The 15,816-nt window shown below is 39.6% G+C and overlaps 1 protein-coding gene across 2 annotated transcripts in view; it reads left to right on the top strand.

Annotated features, from left to right (window-relative positions):
- Positions 1 to 15,816, top strand: part of GRAMD1C (GRAM domain containing 1C) — an 84,099-nt gene that overhangs the window by 65,398 nt on the left and 2,885 nt on the right. For both annotated transcript variants that reach the window (XM_008146609.3, XM_008146610.3), the window contains 7 exons: positions 4,282 to 4,400; positions 6,223 to 6,365; positions 7,124 to 7,227; positions 8,587 to 8,763; positions 10,353 to 10,410; positions 12,546 to 12,656; positions 12,878 to 12,983. In XM_008146609.3, coding sequence (XP_008144831.2) covers positions 4,282 to 4,400; positions 6,223 to 6,365; positions 7,124 to 7,227; positions 8,587 to 8,763; positions 10,353 to 10,410; positions 12,546 to 12,656; positions 12,878 to 12,983 — 818 coding nt within the window. The remainder of the gene's footprint in view (positions 1 to 4,281; positions 4,401 to 6,222; positions 6,366 to 7,123; positions 7,228 to 8,586; positions 8,764 to 10,352; positions 10,411 to 12,545; positions 12,657 to 12,877; positions 12,984 to 15,816) is intronic.

Raw genomic sequence — 15,816 nt, 5'->3', positions numbered from 1 at the left:
CCCTTGGTGACCACACTGGCTAGGACTGTTTCCACTTTCTGGTTATTGTGGATAATGCTGCTGTGAACACTGATGTACAGATATCTGTTTGAGCCCGTGCTTTCAATTCTTTTGGCTACATACCTAAAAGTGGAATTTCTGAATCATAAGGTAATTCTGTGTTTAATTTTTTGACTGTTTTCCATAGTGGCGACATCATTTTACATTCCCATAAAGATTGCAGTTTCTCTACATCCTCACCAAAATGTTATTTTCTTTTTTTTGTGTGATAATAGCCATCTTAATAGTTGTGAAGATTCACCAATTTTAAATCTTATTACATCAAAGGATTCTTAAAGTATTTGTTCTGAAATTCCTGATTTTCATTATTTCAACTCAATAAATTAAAATGGCTCTCTTGCCTTTTTTTTTGTATGCTGTTGCCATTTTTCTTAAAATTTCATGCCCAATTTTTTTATACCTTGATGAGCTTTACTCAGGTATTGGGGAACTTGACTTTTCCAAGATGTTGTTAGTTAGATGATGTCATGGCACATGAGATTCAGTAGCTTTGTTGGTAACACTGGTGGGAATACAGGTAGAAGACACTTTTTGTTGTCCTTGTTGATGGCTGCTTTGTTGAATAGTTTTAACAGCAGAATTCAACAATATCTTTCAATTCTATTGCTGATTCACAATGGATTATTTGTATATTTTTTTCTGAAACCGGCTGGCATATGACCAAAGTAACCTTTGAATAGCATTTTAGAATTTTATAGCTTTCATGTAAATAAATAATTTGTATAGCAAATTCTGGGTGATACATTCCATGGTTTGTGATATTGCTTTTTTAATTTGGTTGTAAGATTTTTCCATATACTCAAAAGGCAGCTTCAGGGTCCCTCATTAAATCCCTAGACCTAGCTGTATGAAAGAAATTGAGTAAAATTGGGTAGATCATAATGCCTGGCTTCATTCCTTTGATGATAGGTAATGGGTTAACTAAAGGCTCCTATATTTTAGGATGCTGATGAATAGCAGCCAGACGTATGAATTGCCCAAGTCCATTTGTGCTAACAGCATTAGATGATTTAGTCATATCTTTGAATAGAGTTCATGATGCTGTTACCTCTACTTTCCTAGTCTTTGGCTTGTAAGATGACCTTTGCTATATAGTGCTATAGTCTAAAGATATATTTCTGTTCAAAGTGTGTTTTTACTCACTGTGTTGTTGCTAAGCAAATAAAAGAGAGTTTTGACGAAGGTCTTGCTATAAATATAGAGAGATTATCCTGTAGCATGTGCTATATAGGCTACATAGTTATTTGTATTCCACCACCCCCTCCTTATTTAAAGATTTCAGCAGCTAAGCCATTAACATTACATGACCTCTCATTGACATGATTTCTCCACAAGTTGGGATCCAGGCCACATTCTTGAATAATGACACAAGGCTTTGTCTTAAATGATGGGAATGCTGAGTGTTTTTGGTCTCTGTTTGATAAGGCTGGTGCTATCACTTCTCTTTGTAGATTCTGGGGGAGTTATTTATTTTTAAATGTTTTTATTGATTTGAGAGAGAGAAAGAGAAAGGGAGGGAGAGGGGAGAGAGAGAGAGAGAGAGAGAGAGAGAGAGAGAGAGAGAGAGAGAGAGAGAGAGAAACATTGAGGAGAAAGAGAAACACACCCCCTGCACACCCCCTACTGGGGATCGAGCCCACAAACCTGAGCATGTGCCCTGACAGTGAATGGAATCAGCGACTTCTCTGTGCATGGATGACACTTAATCACTGAGCCACACTGGCAAGGGCAGTAACTGGGGACTTTAAAACGAAGCCTACAGATGAGCCAACTTTTACTTTTATCTTAGAAAGAAAAGTAAAAAACGTATTAAGAGACAACACTTACAGAGGAACCTCTGGCCCATGGGCCGTATAAGGCCCGTGAAATCATATGGTCTGGCCCTGCCATGGCATTAGCGGTGAGTTAATTAAATGTTTGACCAAATATAGCAGGCTGATTTTTTTTTTTTTAAATTTTAATGAATCTTTATTGTTCAGATTACAATTGTTTCTCCTTTTTCCCCACATATCTCCCCACCACCCAGTTCACACCCCCCCCTCTGCCTTTACCTCCCCCCCCCCCGCTGTCCTTATCCATAGGTGTATGATTTTTGTCCAGTCTCTTCCCATACTCCCCACACAGACACCCCTTTCCCCCTAAGAATTATCAATCTACTCCCATTCTATGCCTCTGATTCTATTAAGTTCACCAGTTTATTCTGTTCCTCAGATTTTTAATTCACTTGACTTTTAGATTCACTTGTTGATAGATATGTATTTGTTGTTCATAATTTTTATCTTTCTTCTTTTTCCTCTTTTTAAAGAATACCTTTCAGCATTTCATATAATGTTGGTTTGGTGGTGATGAACTCCTTTAGCTTTTTCTAATCTGTGAAGCTCTTTATCTGCCCTTCAATTCTGAATGATAACTTTGCTGGGTAGAGTAGTCTTGGTTGTAGGTTCCTGCTATTCATCACTTGGAATATTTCTTGCCACTCCCGTCTGGCCTGCATGGTTTCTGTTGAGAAATTAGCTGATAATCGTATGGGAGCTCCCTTGTAGGTAACGAATTGTTTTTCTCTTGCTGCTTGTAGGATTTTCTCTTTGTCTTTTGCTCTTGGCATTTTAATTATGATGTGTCTTGGTGTGGTCCTCTTTGGATTCCTTTTGTTTGGGGTTCTATACGCTTCCTGGACTCGTAAGTCTATTTCTTTCATCAGGTGGGGGAAGTTTTCGTTCATTATTTCTTCAAATAGGTTTTCAGCATCTTGCTCTCTCTCTTCTTCTGGTACCCCCATAATTCTGATGTTGGTTCGCTTGAAGTTGTCCCAGAGGCTTCTTACACTATCTTCAACTTTCTGAATTCTCTTCTCTTCATGCTTCTCTGGAGGAGTGTCCTTGGCCTCTTTGTATTCCAAATCTTTGAGTTGATTCTTGCAATCCTCTAGTCTGCTTTTGGGTCTCTGTATAATATTTTTTATCTCAGTCAGTGTATGTTTAATTTCTAGTTGGTCCTTTTTCATATCCTCAAGGGTCTCATTGAATTTATCGGCCTTTTCCATGAAATTCTTGAAAAACCTTATAACCGTGGTTTTGAACTCTATGTCCAGTCGCCTGTTCTCCTCCATTTCTTTGGTTTGTGATCTGTTTCCTTGCCTTCTCATATTCTCTGCTCCCCTAAGTTGGTAGGGTAGTTTTGTCTACTAGGTGTCCTATTGGTTCAACGGGTCAGCCTCCCAGTTACTTGAGGTGGACACTCTTGGTGTACCCTTGTGTACTGTGTGTCCCCCAGCAGGAGCTACAGCAAGGGCTAGTTTTCTCCTCCTTTGCTTGGGCGGTTTTGGAGCAGTCTGGAGCTGTAGTTGGTTAAGCTGCCACAGAACAGGCCATTTATATGCAAAAGCCGCTGTGCGGAGCCTGGGCGGGTTTGTAGAATGTGCGGGGCGGGGCCTCAGGGCGGGGCGGGGTCTCAGGGCGTCACTAGGCTGGGGCGTGGCCCACGGCGATGGCTGCCATCAGCTGTCTCTGCCTTTCCTGTTTCCAAGTCCCTGCGCCCCGCGCTCCAGCGCAGTAAACACTGATTGCTGGGCGCACCTCTGCAAAAAAGTCACTCTCACTTTCCGACCCGATGGCCGAGAGTCCAGCTTCTCCCCGTAGGTGTCTGGGTCCCCCGAGTGTCCCCAGAAACTGGATTTCAGAGCGATCGGGAGCTTGTCTCCCTGCGGGTTGAAGAAAAGCCGCGCACCCAGCCGCCCGCCGCCGCCGGCCGATTCGCGCGCCTCCGTACCTCAGCTTTTCAGCGATTGTGCTTCTTTCTCTTCTTAGCTGTAAATCTTCCACTCAGCCAGCTTTCCCGTGGTTCTGGGTGGTAGACGTTTTTGTCTTTTAGTTGAGTTTTTGAAATTGTTGTGTGAGGCAGCAGATTAGTTGTTTAACTGTGCCGCCATCTTGGTTCCTCCCCAATCTCTTAGCAGGCTGATTTTTAAGTTGACAATTTTGTTTGGCCTCTGAATGATGTTATAAATATCAAATGGCCCTTGGCAGAAAAAAGGTTTCCCACACCTGATAGAAGTAAATAGATCTTATGTGTCACATATAAGAAGAGTGCCTAACAATTACTTTTACTTTTGGACTGGTCAAAAATAAAATTTAAATAATTCAAAAACTACTTCTTTCATTCATTTCAAGTCATACCCCTCAGATTTCTAGAACTAACTCATCTTATGCTTGCTGTGATTAGATGTAGTATCTACCCCTTGGAATGTGGAACCTGGAGGCAATCAACTGAGAACCATGACCTACACCATAATTCTTAATAATCCGCTCACTGGGAAGTGCACCGCTGCCACAGAAAAGCAGGTATGTCCCCTCATCAGTATTCCAGAGGAATCACACATGTGGGAAGAGAGAAAATACCTTTCCCAGTCACTGTTCATAAAACAATGTCAACAAATAAATGGCAAGAAGAAAAGGGAGCAGAAACTGTTATCAGTTAAAAGAGACTTAAGAGACATTTCAACCTAATCCTAATTCAAACAAGCCAACTGTAAAAAAAGGTACTCATGAGATTTAAGAAATTGTTAACTTTTTTGTCTGTAATGGTATTATAGTTATATTTTAAAGAAAAGAATATTTATCTTTTAAAGAGACATACTGAAAAATTTATAAAGAGATATACATATTTATGTGTTTACTAGAGGTCTGGTGCACGAATTCATGCCCGGGTGGGGTTTGGCCAGCCTGCCCTGATCAGGGCCCAGCCGGGCCAGCCCGGAGAAGGGGACTTGCAGGTTGGCCCCGCCCCCCGATTGGGGTGGGGGCACTGATTGGTGGCAGGGCTGCTGGAGGGAGGGGCCCTGGCAGGCCAGCCCCACCCCCTGGTCGAACTCCGGTTGAACTCCTGGTCAAGGGGACAATTTGCATATTACCCTTTTATTAGATAGGATGGATGAAATTCTGTTGATGTCTGGGATATCTTTTAAAAGTAGGCAGAAGATGGTGGGTGTGTGTGAGAGGTATTGTGGGACTGGGGTATAGATGAAACAGGACTAGGTAGAGTTAATGTTGAAGCTGGTTGATGAGCTTATGAGGGTTCATTATGCTTCATTTCTACTCTTGTGTATGTTTGAACCTTTTAAAAAAATAAGTGGGTTTTAAAAAGAACTCTATTGGCAGGGCTGGGTGGCTCAGTTGGTTGAGTGTTGTCCTGTGCACTGGTTCCATTCCCATGGGGTACATATAGGAGGCAACTGATCTCTCTCTCTCTCTCTCTCTCTCTCTCTCTCTCTCTCTCTCTCAGCATGTCCTCAGGTGAGGATTAAAATAATAATAATAGAACGCTATTGGAATTTGATCTGCAGAATCATGCCAAGGGTTAGGGTCAAATAACTCGATGGCTGCTGTGACATATGGGGAAGAGATGATAAGATATTTAATACCCCGCTCTGTGCCTGCATGGCACTGTTTTATAGCAGAGCTTGTGTTTGGCCAATTTGTGTTGAAGTATAGTGCATCTGTTGTGCAAATAGTTTGAAAATATCTGTTAACATCTGAACTAATTATGCTATTGTAGTTTTGTCCATTAGTGTTAACATCTTAAAATTTTTTTTCAAAAGAATTTCAGACAATTAAGAAAAGTTTGGTATTTTGGTATGAGATTCTTTGATAACCTTAGAGAATAGGTATAAAAGGTATGATTACAGTAAGAAATGTTTGGCCAGCAACCACTTCAACCTGTTTAGGAAAAGCAGTTTTTTGATTGGTGGCCTGCTTTTTTGATGAAGGGTGGTTTTATGATACTTTGATGAATTTGGGGGTGGGGTCCTTAATTTGTTCAAGCGATTTTTGAATTGTTTCCTAACAGGAACATTTAAAATTCTTTATAAACTAATAATATACATAAGAGATTATATGGTTGCTTTCTCCTCCTCATGTCTAAAAGGGAGAAAAATAATTACACTATGAAATGGCAGAGAGGCAGGAAATACCATTTTGGCAGGTCCCTTCTTCTCAATTCATAGACAGCACAGCCAACGTGAAGGCTCTTCTGGCTTTGTACATAGGCTTGGCATGTCTTTTGTAATTTCTGAAAAAGAATTCTAATATATATGTTCGGAATGGACAAGGAATCTGATATATTAAACATGCACATGCAAAAAAGAATTTTATTGTATTTTGGCAGACACTGTATAAAGAAAGTCGGGAAACACAATTTTATTTGGTAGATTCAGAAGTGGTGACGCACGATGTCCCCTACCATGACTACTTCTATACCGTGAACAGATACCACATCTTCCCATCTTCAGAGCAGAAATGCCGGTTGAGGTGAGCTACTGCAGATGAATGTTTCAGTCAGGAGAGATAGATTAGATTATGCTCTGGTAACATAATAGTAGTCCTAAGATCTTAGTGGTAGCTTTACACAACAAAGCTTTATTTTTCATTCAAATTACACATCCACCATTGGTCAGCAGAGAGATGGGGCTCCTCCCTCCACGTCCAAGCCCATGAAGGGTTAGACAGCCGGGAGCTACACAATCCAAGAGTAGGTGTCATTTCAGCTGCTACAGAAAGAACTGTGCTCACAATTCAGTGGCCAGAACTAAGCACGGGACCCTGTTTAACGGCCAGGGCCCTGGGAGTTCTTAAGGAGCACGTGGCCGCAGTGGGAAAGAAGAAATGTCGGTGCTTTAAAATTAGTGATGGGCCATCAGATGCTTGGCCTAGTCTTAGCCAATGTAGTTATTTTCAACTAATTTATGAGCACTGAAGATTTTTTATACAAGGTGTTTAGAAAATTTAGACTTTATTTTGAGCCTTTTCTGCTATTTAAGTAAAGGAACTTCAGGACGAGAGAAAGGAAAGAAATAAAATGTCAAGTACTTAGAAGGAAAATTTGATGACGTTGTTAATCATACATAGTAATTTTTGAGAGAAGTCATTATCAGTGAACATATTTTCTTTTATAATATAAATGACTCTAAATCCTTTCAGTTCCCCACTGAATACAATCTTATATTTAATTGCAATGTTAATATAACTGAATTCTGTCCTTTAAATAAATATTATTCTTATCCTGTTAGAGTTTCCACAGACTTGAAATACAGAAAACAGCCATGGGCCATTATCAAATCCGTAATTGAGAAGAATTCCTGGAGTTCATTGGAAGACTATTTCAAACAGCTTGGTTTGTAAATTTCTTGATTTATCTATTTTTGTAAAGATAGCATTTATTAACAAAATGGACTAATTATTAATTTGGATTCAGAGCAGAAACTGGTAGATGATGTTGGAATGACTCCCACTGACGTGTGGTTATGACTACCCCATTTGTAATTTCACACTTTTAATTTTCATTGGTCTAACAAACACTTATATAATTCTTACTGTAAGCCAGATATTGCTCTATGTGCTTTATAAATATAAACTCATTACAATCTATGAGGTAGGTATTATTATTTTTTTCCATTTTACTAAACAAGAAGTATTGAAACACAGAGGAAGAGGTTAAATGATTAGCCCAAGATCACAGTTAGGATATGTCACACTTGCCTGACTCTGCAGGGAGCCAAGGAAGCTGACTGCAGTAAGGGCCTACATACTGGATCATACATGTGCACCTGTGCTTGTTAACGTATGGACAGTCCTCAACCCACATCTGCCTTACCAACGCAGCTTTCCTGGGTTTGTGCAGGCGTACTACACAATGGTATAATGTACATGCGTGAATTTTGTGGAGGTGGGTACTAGACTGGGGGAAGTAATACAGTAATTCTGTTCGGATATTCCTTAAAATTCCTTAAAACACGAGAAAAAAATATAGCTACATGAGCATAATTAATTTTAGTTAAAGCAAAGCTGGTGGTCAGTCAACTCAGGTAATTTGTCTTTCATCCTCTAGATTATTGATTATTTTATTTCCTCGCTTTTCTCTCTCTGGTAATTTCATTATTAAACTCCTAATCAGGAGCAAAGAAAATGAAAATCAAAAATTAGTTTGGCCACTGGATAATGAGCTTCTAATGAAAAAATCTTGTAAAGGTAAAGGTTGAAACAATTGACAAAAATGAGTTTTTATGTTGTTTGCAGATTTGCTTTATTAGGGCTTCCTTTTTTGCAAACCCTTATTGTAAATTAGAACTATTATTTGCTACTCCTTCCTTTGAAATTGACCATCAGGTACCATAATCTATCTTGGAAATCTTTCTAATGATCCAATATTAGTGGGTAGCCTGTTGTTTCTATAACTGAAGTCGTTACATTAATATTTAATATAGCACATGGCAGATTTGCTCTGATGATCCCATTATTTATTAATATAGTTCATTCTTCCTAAAATAATGAAGACTTATTATGGGATCACTGTACTCTCTAAAACTTTTCATTAAGAGTAAGGTTTGAATGTAGGCCGTTAAGAACCCAAGCAATTGTTAAAGAAAGTTTCTAAGGCTTAAAAAACAAACAGAACACAAAACAAGCACCATATCCACTGTACCTTATAGTTGAGAAGCTCACTCCAATACCTAAAGATTTTTTTCCTTCTTAGAGTCAGATTTGTTAACGGAAGAATCTGTGTTGAGTCAGTCCATTGAAGACCCTGGAAAACTTAGTGGCGTACGAAGGAGAAGGCGAACATTCAACCGAACAGCAGACACGGCTCCTAAACTTGCTCCTCAGCGTTCTTCTGGAGATGGGGGTTTGGATGACAAAGGGGATGCTGCAGGTAGCTATTATCTGGGGGAAGGCTTTAGTTTACTTACATGACGCAGAAGGTGTCTCTGGAGCAGTTGCAAAATAGCAGGCGTATGGCCAATAGGAGTATCTTATTGGATCACATGGCATTTAAAAAAATGGACATTTTGTATAAAAACTCAGACCTGACACCCCTGGACCAAATCCTTTCATAGCAACAGTTAGTTGGAACTTAATAGTAGCTGCTGCATTGGACCATGTCCCCTGTCCCCAGTCCCCACCATTTGTCCCAGCTGCTGGATACTTCGCTCATTAATTTCCTGCTCAGCACTTACAGACATTTGAGTTCTACCCTTGAATGTACTACAGTGATTACATGTTTTTAATCCTTATATACTGTCAGGGCCAGTGCAGCAAAATTGCAAAGATGGAACTTGACTTCTTTTTTTTTTAAAGAAGTTAAATCCTCACCTGAGGACATTTTTCTATTGATTTTTAGCGAGAGTGGAAGAGAAAGGGAAAGACAGAGAGAAACATCGATGTGAGAGTAACACATTGATTGGTTGCCTCCTGCACACACCCTGACCAGGCTCCAAGCTGGAGAGGAGCCTGCAATCAAGGTATGTACCCTTGACTGAGATCGAACCCCGGACCGAAGGGTCCGCAGGCCGACGCTCTATCCACTGAGCAAAATGGGCTAGGGTGGAATTTGACTTTATTATCCTTGCTGCTCTCAGTGTTGAAGACATCCTGTCTGTACTAACGTTATTCCCTCCCTCTTAGAACTCTAAAGCTGCAATACCTTCTTGTCCTTCTACATTATAAAATGCTCTTCTAAGGCTATTTCCCCCCACTTTTTTTTTTTTACAGAGAGGAAGAGAGAGAGGGATAGAGAGTTAGAAACATCGATGAGAGAGAAACATCAATCAGCTGTCTCCTGCACACCTTCTACTGGGGATGTGCCCGCAACCAAGGTACATGCCCTTGACCGGAATCGAACTTGGGACCCTTGAGTCCGCAGGCCGACGCTCTATCCACTGAGCCAAACCGGTTTCGGCTTCCCCCACTTTTTAAAAATAAAAAATGTTTAATGTTGACATTGCAGGTGTCCCCCTTTCCTCCCCTTTGCCCACATCCACCCACTCCCGCTTCCCCCTCCCCTGGCCTTCTTATTTCTTAGTGTGACTCTGTTCAAGCCCATGGTCCAATTTTGGAATTTCCAAGTCTGGGCGATAGAGAACAGGCGAAGATGACTTAAGATTTTTTAAAGGAGGGAAGTATTATACACCCAGCTCAAAGACTGTTTGCCGAGATAGAACTCAGCTAGAGATCATACATGATGTGTTGAATTGCATATTTAATTTTAGAGCAAATTAATTTGTAGTATAGGCCAAATTTGGAGGACTCACACATGTAAGTTTTCTTTTTGTAGATGTGTTTCCTATTACTCAGGATATCAGAAACCATAAAACGGTGCAGGGAATTCACCCTAAGTCACTTTGTCCTTACAAATAATTTTTAAAAATCTCTTTTCTAGTTATTTTCAAATGAAATTAAAATTTTATTGGTTGTAATCACAATCCTGATTTTAAGGCAGCCTTCTTTGTGTGTGATCTGTAGGAAAGAAAAAAGAAACGGAAAGCTATCACACCGCCCTTATTGTGGTGATGAGTATTTTGTAAGTATTTATTTTGAATGCTTATTTAGCTTATGACTTCACTTTGTTAACAGTTTACAAAAGGATTGATGCATTTGTATATTATTGTGTAGAACTTGCCACTATTTGACCAGTTTGGGCCTACAGATACAGTAATTTTATAGTCTTCTGTTTCATAGTTGTTGATGTATGATTTTCAGAAGAATTATTAAATTTGAGGGATTACTATGTACACATTCAGTAAATGTTTTTATTTTTTAAACTAATTTATTTCTTGTATCATAAGTTTTTATGAGATGTTCCATAAATTTAAACAGACTATCTCTCTATATAAAAGCCTAAGTGACCATTACGATGGAATGACCGGAACGACCGGTCGACCAGTCGCTATGATGCGCACTGACCACCAGGGGGCAGATGCTCAATGCAGGAGCTGCCCCCTGGTGGTAAGTGTGCTCCCACAGGGGGAGCGCCACTCAGCCAGAAGCCAGGCTCACAGCTGGCGAGTGGGGAGTGGCGGCAGCAGGCACAGCAGGCTGGGATGAGCGTGAGCGGCACGGCGCCAGCCCCAGTTCGGGCTCCTCCCTGGCCGCCTGCTGCTTGGCGCACTGCTACATCCTTCAGGAGGTGTCCGACTGCCATGGGGATCAGGCCTAAACAGGAAGTTGCACATCCCCCGAGGGGTCCTGGATTGCGAGAGGGTGCAGGCCAGGCTGAGGGGACCCGTGCCCCTCCCTGTCCCCCCCCCCCCCCACTGGGGAAAAATTTCTTGCACCAAGCCTCTAGTTTATATATGCAGACTGGTGAAATCCCAGTAATGCTATATTACTCTTTTTTATTAGACCAGTAGTCCTTGTCCTTTACTGTGAATAAGAATCACTTGCTAAAATGTAGATTTCTCAGCCTCAGTTTCAGAGATTGTGTGTAGGTCTTGAGTAGGGATCAGGAATCAGTATTTTAAAATACTGCAGGTTATTCTGATGAAAGTGGTCTGAGGGTCACATGAAGAGAAATAGTGGGCAATTAGTGTGAATCTCAGAGTGATCTATAGGAGTCCATTTAACCAGTCATGTTTAGAGTACTGTCATCTACATGGCCATATGTGAATCTTGAGGTAGTCCTTAGATTCCATTTAAATGGTTCTGACGGGGTGATATACTCTGGAATTTTTTTGGAATGAAGTTCTTATATCAGCTGTTTTTTCTAATTACAGATTTCAGAACATAGGAAATAATTGTTGTGCCTTTGAGTTTTATAAAAAGGTTTTCATATTCTGGTTCAGTTTGCCATGACAATTTTGAATAGTAAATATTATCAGTGGTCTTTTACATTATTACTTTGCAGAAAGCTTATACTCAAAATGTTGACATGTTCATGTATGTATTATTTCAGTGCCATAATAATTTCATAATTTGATTTTCTTGCTACTACATTAGTTTTCATTCTTAAAAATATCCTCTTCTGGATGTATAAAGGGGAATATTATATATTTTAAGGGCAAATCAATATTTTAACAGAAAAAAATGATATATGCCACCTATATATTTGCATATATGTATAATAAGAAATATATCCATTTACTTGAAAGGTTGCTGTGAGAACCAACAGAGTAAGTTCATGTAGCATGTAACATTTTATATCTGATACAATTAATACATATTTCGGATTTGATACTTTCTTTGTCCAAGTTGAACTTGTGGAAATTTTTGCTGAATGTTTATTTTTAAAAATTTATTTTGGTTTCCACTGGGAATAACAGGTACATCATGATCTACCTAAGATTAGTACATATTGATCTTCACTTTCTGTTTGAAGTATAACATTATGGGCTTATAACTGCTTAAGCCAAAAAGCACCCAAAAACCGATATTGAAAGCTTGCCTGGTAGAGGTCTAAGCTGGGGGTCACACCTCAACACAGAGAGGAGAGGTCAGGGACTATTGTCATTCCAGTTACTTTCTAACTTTTTCCTCAGTGTCCCTTTAATACTTAAAAGTAATGATGTTATATAATAGGGATAGTTGATTTAAATACCAACAATAATTGGTAATTGGTTGGGTAATATACATCTTTGAAGGCTTGGCATGTTTACTCTGCATTAGCAGTGCTCTAGGTCTGGATAAGAGGGGACTGACCAGGCATGCTTTGCTCTCCAGCTTGCTGTTCCTGGTTTTGTTGAATGTGACACTGTTTATGAAGCTGTCAAGGATAGAATATGCTGCTCAGGCTGTTTACCGTCTCCACCTCCAAGAAGAGAAATCTTTAAAGTAAGTTTTTCCTCCCTCCAACTTGTTATTATTTCAATAATTCCTTAATGTAAAACACATTTCCTGTTTTAGAGATTTGGGCCTGCTAACTCTTCTGTAGTCACGCTGTGTTTGTTCCTTAATTTCCTATTTTGTTTGTAAATTTATGGAGCACTAGTGATTTCTAGAAATAAAAGATTAGCAGCTATTCCCCTGATTTTTAAATGGTATTTTTCTTTCAGTTTAGCCTCTGACATGGTGTCAAGAGCAGAAAACAATCAAAAGCATTACGATCAGGCCCATCGTTTAAAAGGAGTGCTCCGAGACTCCATCGTGATGCTGGAAGAGGTAGGCAGCTCTGTGCCCACTTGTACGTCTCTGGCTGTAAGAGGATATTTCCTATGTCATTATTTGAAGAAACTTCCTCCTACAGGTACTACCCCTGCCAGTTTCTGGATTTTGCATATTACGTCTACTAGAGGCCTGGTGCATGAATTCGTGCATGGGTGGAGTCCCTCGGCCTGGCCAGTGATCGGGGCCGATTGGGGGGCCGGCTGGCTGTGGGGAGGGACCACAGAGGTTGGCCCCGGCAGTAAGCTAAGGCAAGGCCTATTCAGTGAGGAATCAGGCTCCCTCCTCCCTCCAGGGTCCGGGGTGCGGGTGAGCCAGGTTCGGGCCTGTCAGGGCCCCAGCAGCAAGGTCTGGGTCAGTGCGCATCATTCCAGTTGTTCTGGTCATTCGGTCGTAATGGTCACTTAGGATTTTATATATATAGATAGCCACTTGTATTTTTTTTTTTTTTTTACAAAATGGGAGCATACTACACACACCATTGCATTTTTTCTTTTTTTAATTGGTAATATATTTTGAAGATGTTTCCATATCATCATATATACACCGACCTGATTCTTTTTATTAATCCTTCTATATGAAATTTTATGCTTAATAAAACTCTTGGTTAATAGATACTGTATACACTGTCATTATTTTGTTTTTATCTATTGACCATATATCTTGGAGATACTTCCTTATCAGTATATAAAGCACTTTCTCTACTTTTAACAGCTGCATAGAATTCAACTATATAAATGTGCCCTATTTTTACCAGTTTTCCACTGAAGAATGAATATTTACTATATTTCAATGTTTTGCTATAAACATTATCTCTTGAACACAGTATTATTAATATATGCCACTTAGTTCCATGAACCAAAATTTAGGATTCCCTTTGAAAAATAAAGATGAATATTTCCATTATAATATACGTATATGCTTACTTTTCAAAATTGAAAAATAGAGAATAGAAGAAAACCTAAGTTCTAGCATTCAGACATAATTACTTTTAACATTTTATTACCTTTCATCTTTTTCTTCTATGTGTAAGTTTGTTTTTTAGGAGATTCAACTATTGAGCATTTCTTAGGATATCACTCAGGGCACTGAAGGTTACAACGTCAATGATGTACTCTTCAGATGCACAGTATCTTTTTTTTTTTTTAAATATATTTTATTGATTTTTTTACAGAGAAGAAGGGAGAGGGATAGAGAGTTAGAAACAACGATGAGAGAGAAACATTGATCAGCTGCATCCTGCACCCTCCCCACTGGGGATGTGCCTGCAACCAAGGTGCATGCCCTTGACCGGAATCGAACCTGGGACCTTTGAGTCCGCAGGCTGACACTCTATCCACTGAGCCAAACCAGTTAGGGCATCTATAGCTCCTTAGCAACTTTCTCCTCCCACTCTCAGCAGGGAGTAGATCATATTCTCACTTTTCTCCTCCTCATCTCCTCCCATATCCCCCTCACTCTCAACTGATGACTATGCGTTAAGGGAAAAAGAAACTTTCCCTCTCCTTCTGTAACCCAGTCTAGAGACCCTCCTATAGCTGCACCCCTATCTTCTCCCCTCCTATTCTATTCATTCCTCAGCCTATGGGAGGCAAGTCCCAGCACCTTAGCAGGAGACTCCATGCATCTCCCTTCTAGCCTCCCCATTTTCAGTCTCCCTCACCCAGTTGGGTTTTTACCATCAGCACATGACTGTGCTCTGTTATCTCCTACATTAAAAAACCTACACCATGCATATCCTTCCCTATCTACTCATCATCTCTCTACTCCCTTTCACAGCTGAACTCTTTTAGAGTTGTCTGCTCTGCCTGTCACTACTTTATCCTTCATAACTCATTCACTTTTTAAAGTTTTTATTTTCTCCCAAATAACCAGTTCACATATGTAAAGAGTTAACTTGTTCTATAAGGTTTGTTGAGAAAATAGCAATCCCAGCACCCTCATCCCTATTTCTTTCCTAAAGACAACAGTCTTTAACTTTTAGTTTATAGTGTTGGTGTGTACCTCCAAATTTATAAACAACATGTATTGATAAGTCTTGATTTTTCAGTTTTAGACATTCCTATTAGGAAAGTCAAAAAGAAAACAGGGATTTTGTCTTCTTTCCTTTCACTTCATCTTGCCCCCATTTCTAATTACCCCATTCTCCCAAATGAAGTTATAATTTTGGTTAAATCAATATTTATTTACTGTTTGCTTTGTTTTGACCAATTTTGCTATTCTGAGCTACATCATAGAATAAACCATGATTACTTTTTATTTTCTGTGCTTTTTCTTATCCCTGAATTTCATTATGGTTGATTAGTTTATCAATATTATTTACGAATATTTCATCCCGTCGTATACATCTGTTATAATCTTCCTTCGCCTCAGGCATTCCATCAATGGAGCCTCTGACTGGCTCCAGTCAGGCCCGGTGGCCCTCTGTGTGGGTGCACAGCTATCATCCAGGGGATTCCTGTTGCCCATCTCTATTCTTATAGCCCATGTTTTCTGCTTTCTTGATTTATGTCCTCTTTTTAATGAAGCATATCCTTTAGATGCCGCCTAAGAAAGAGTATGGAGGTAAATATTTTAAGATTTCACCTGTCTGAAAAATTTTTTATTCTGTCCTTTGACTATAGTTTGGCTGGGGGTAGAATTCTAACTTGGAAATAATGTTTTCTCAGGAGGTTTCAGTCATTGCTCCACTGTCTTTTGGCTTCCAGTGTTACTATTGAGAATTCTGGAGGATGTTATCATTCCTAATCCTTTAATGTGGAAAATCCTGCCCTTTAGTTCTGGGAAGTATTAAGTTAGATAGTTGATGATTTTCTTCATTCCACTTTCT

Source organism: Eptesicus fuscus, chromosome 3, assembly GCF_027574615.1.
Source record: "Eptesicus fuscus isolate TK198812 chromosome 3, DD_ASM_mEF_20220401, whole genome shotgun sequence".
Lineage (NCBI taxonomy): Eukaryota > Metazoa > Chordata > Mammalia > Chiroptera > Vespertilionidae > Eptesicus > Eptesicus fuscus.
The sequence above is the reverse complement of the archived record's forward strand: the minus strand, read 5'-3'. Positions and strand labels throughout refer to the sequence as shown.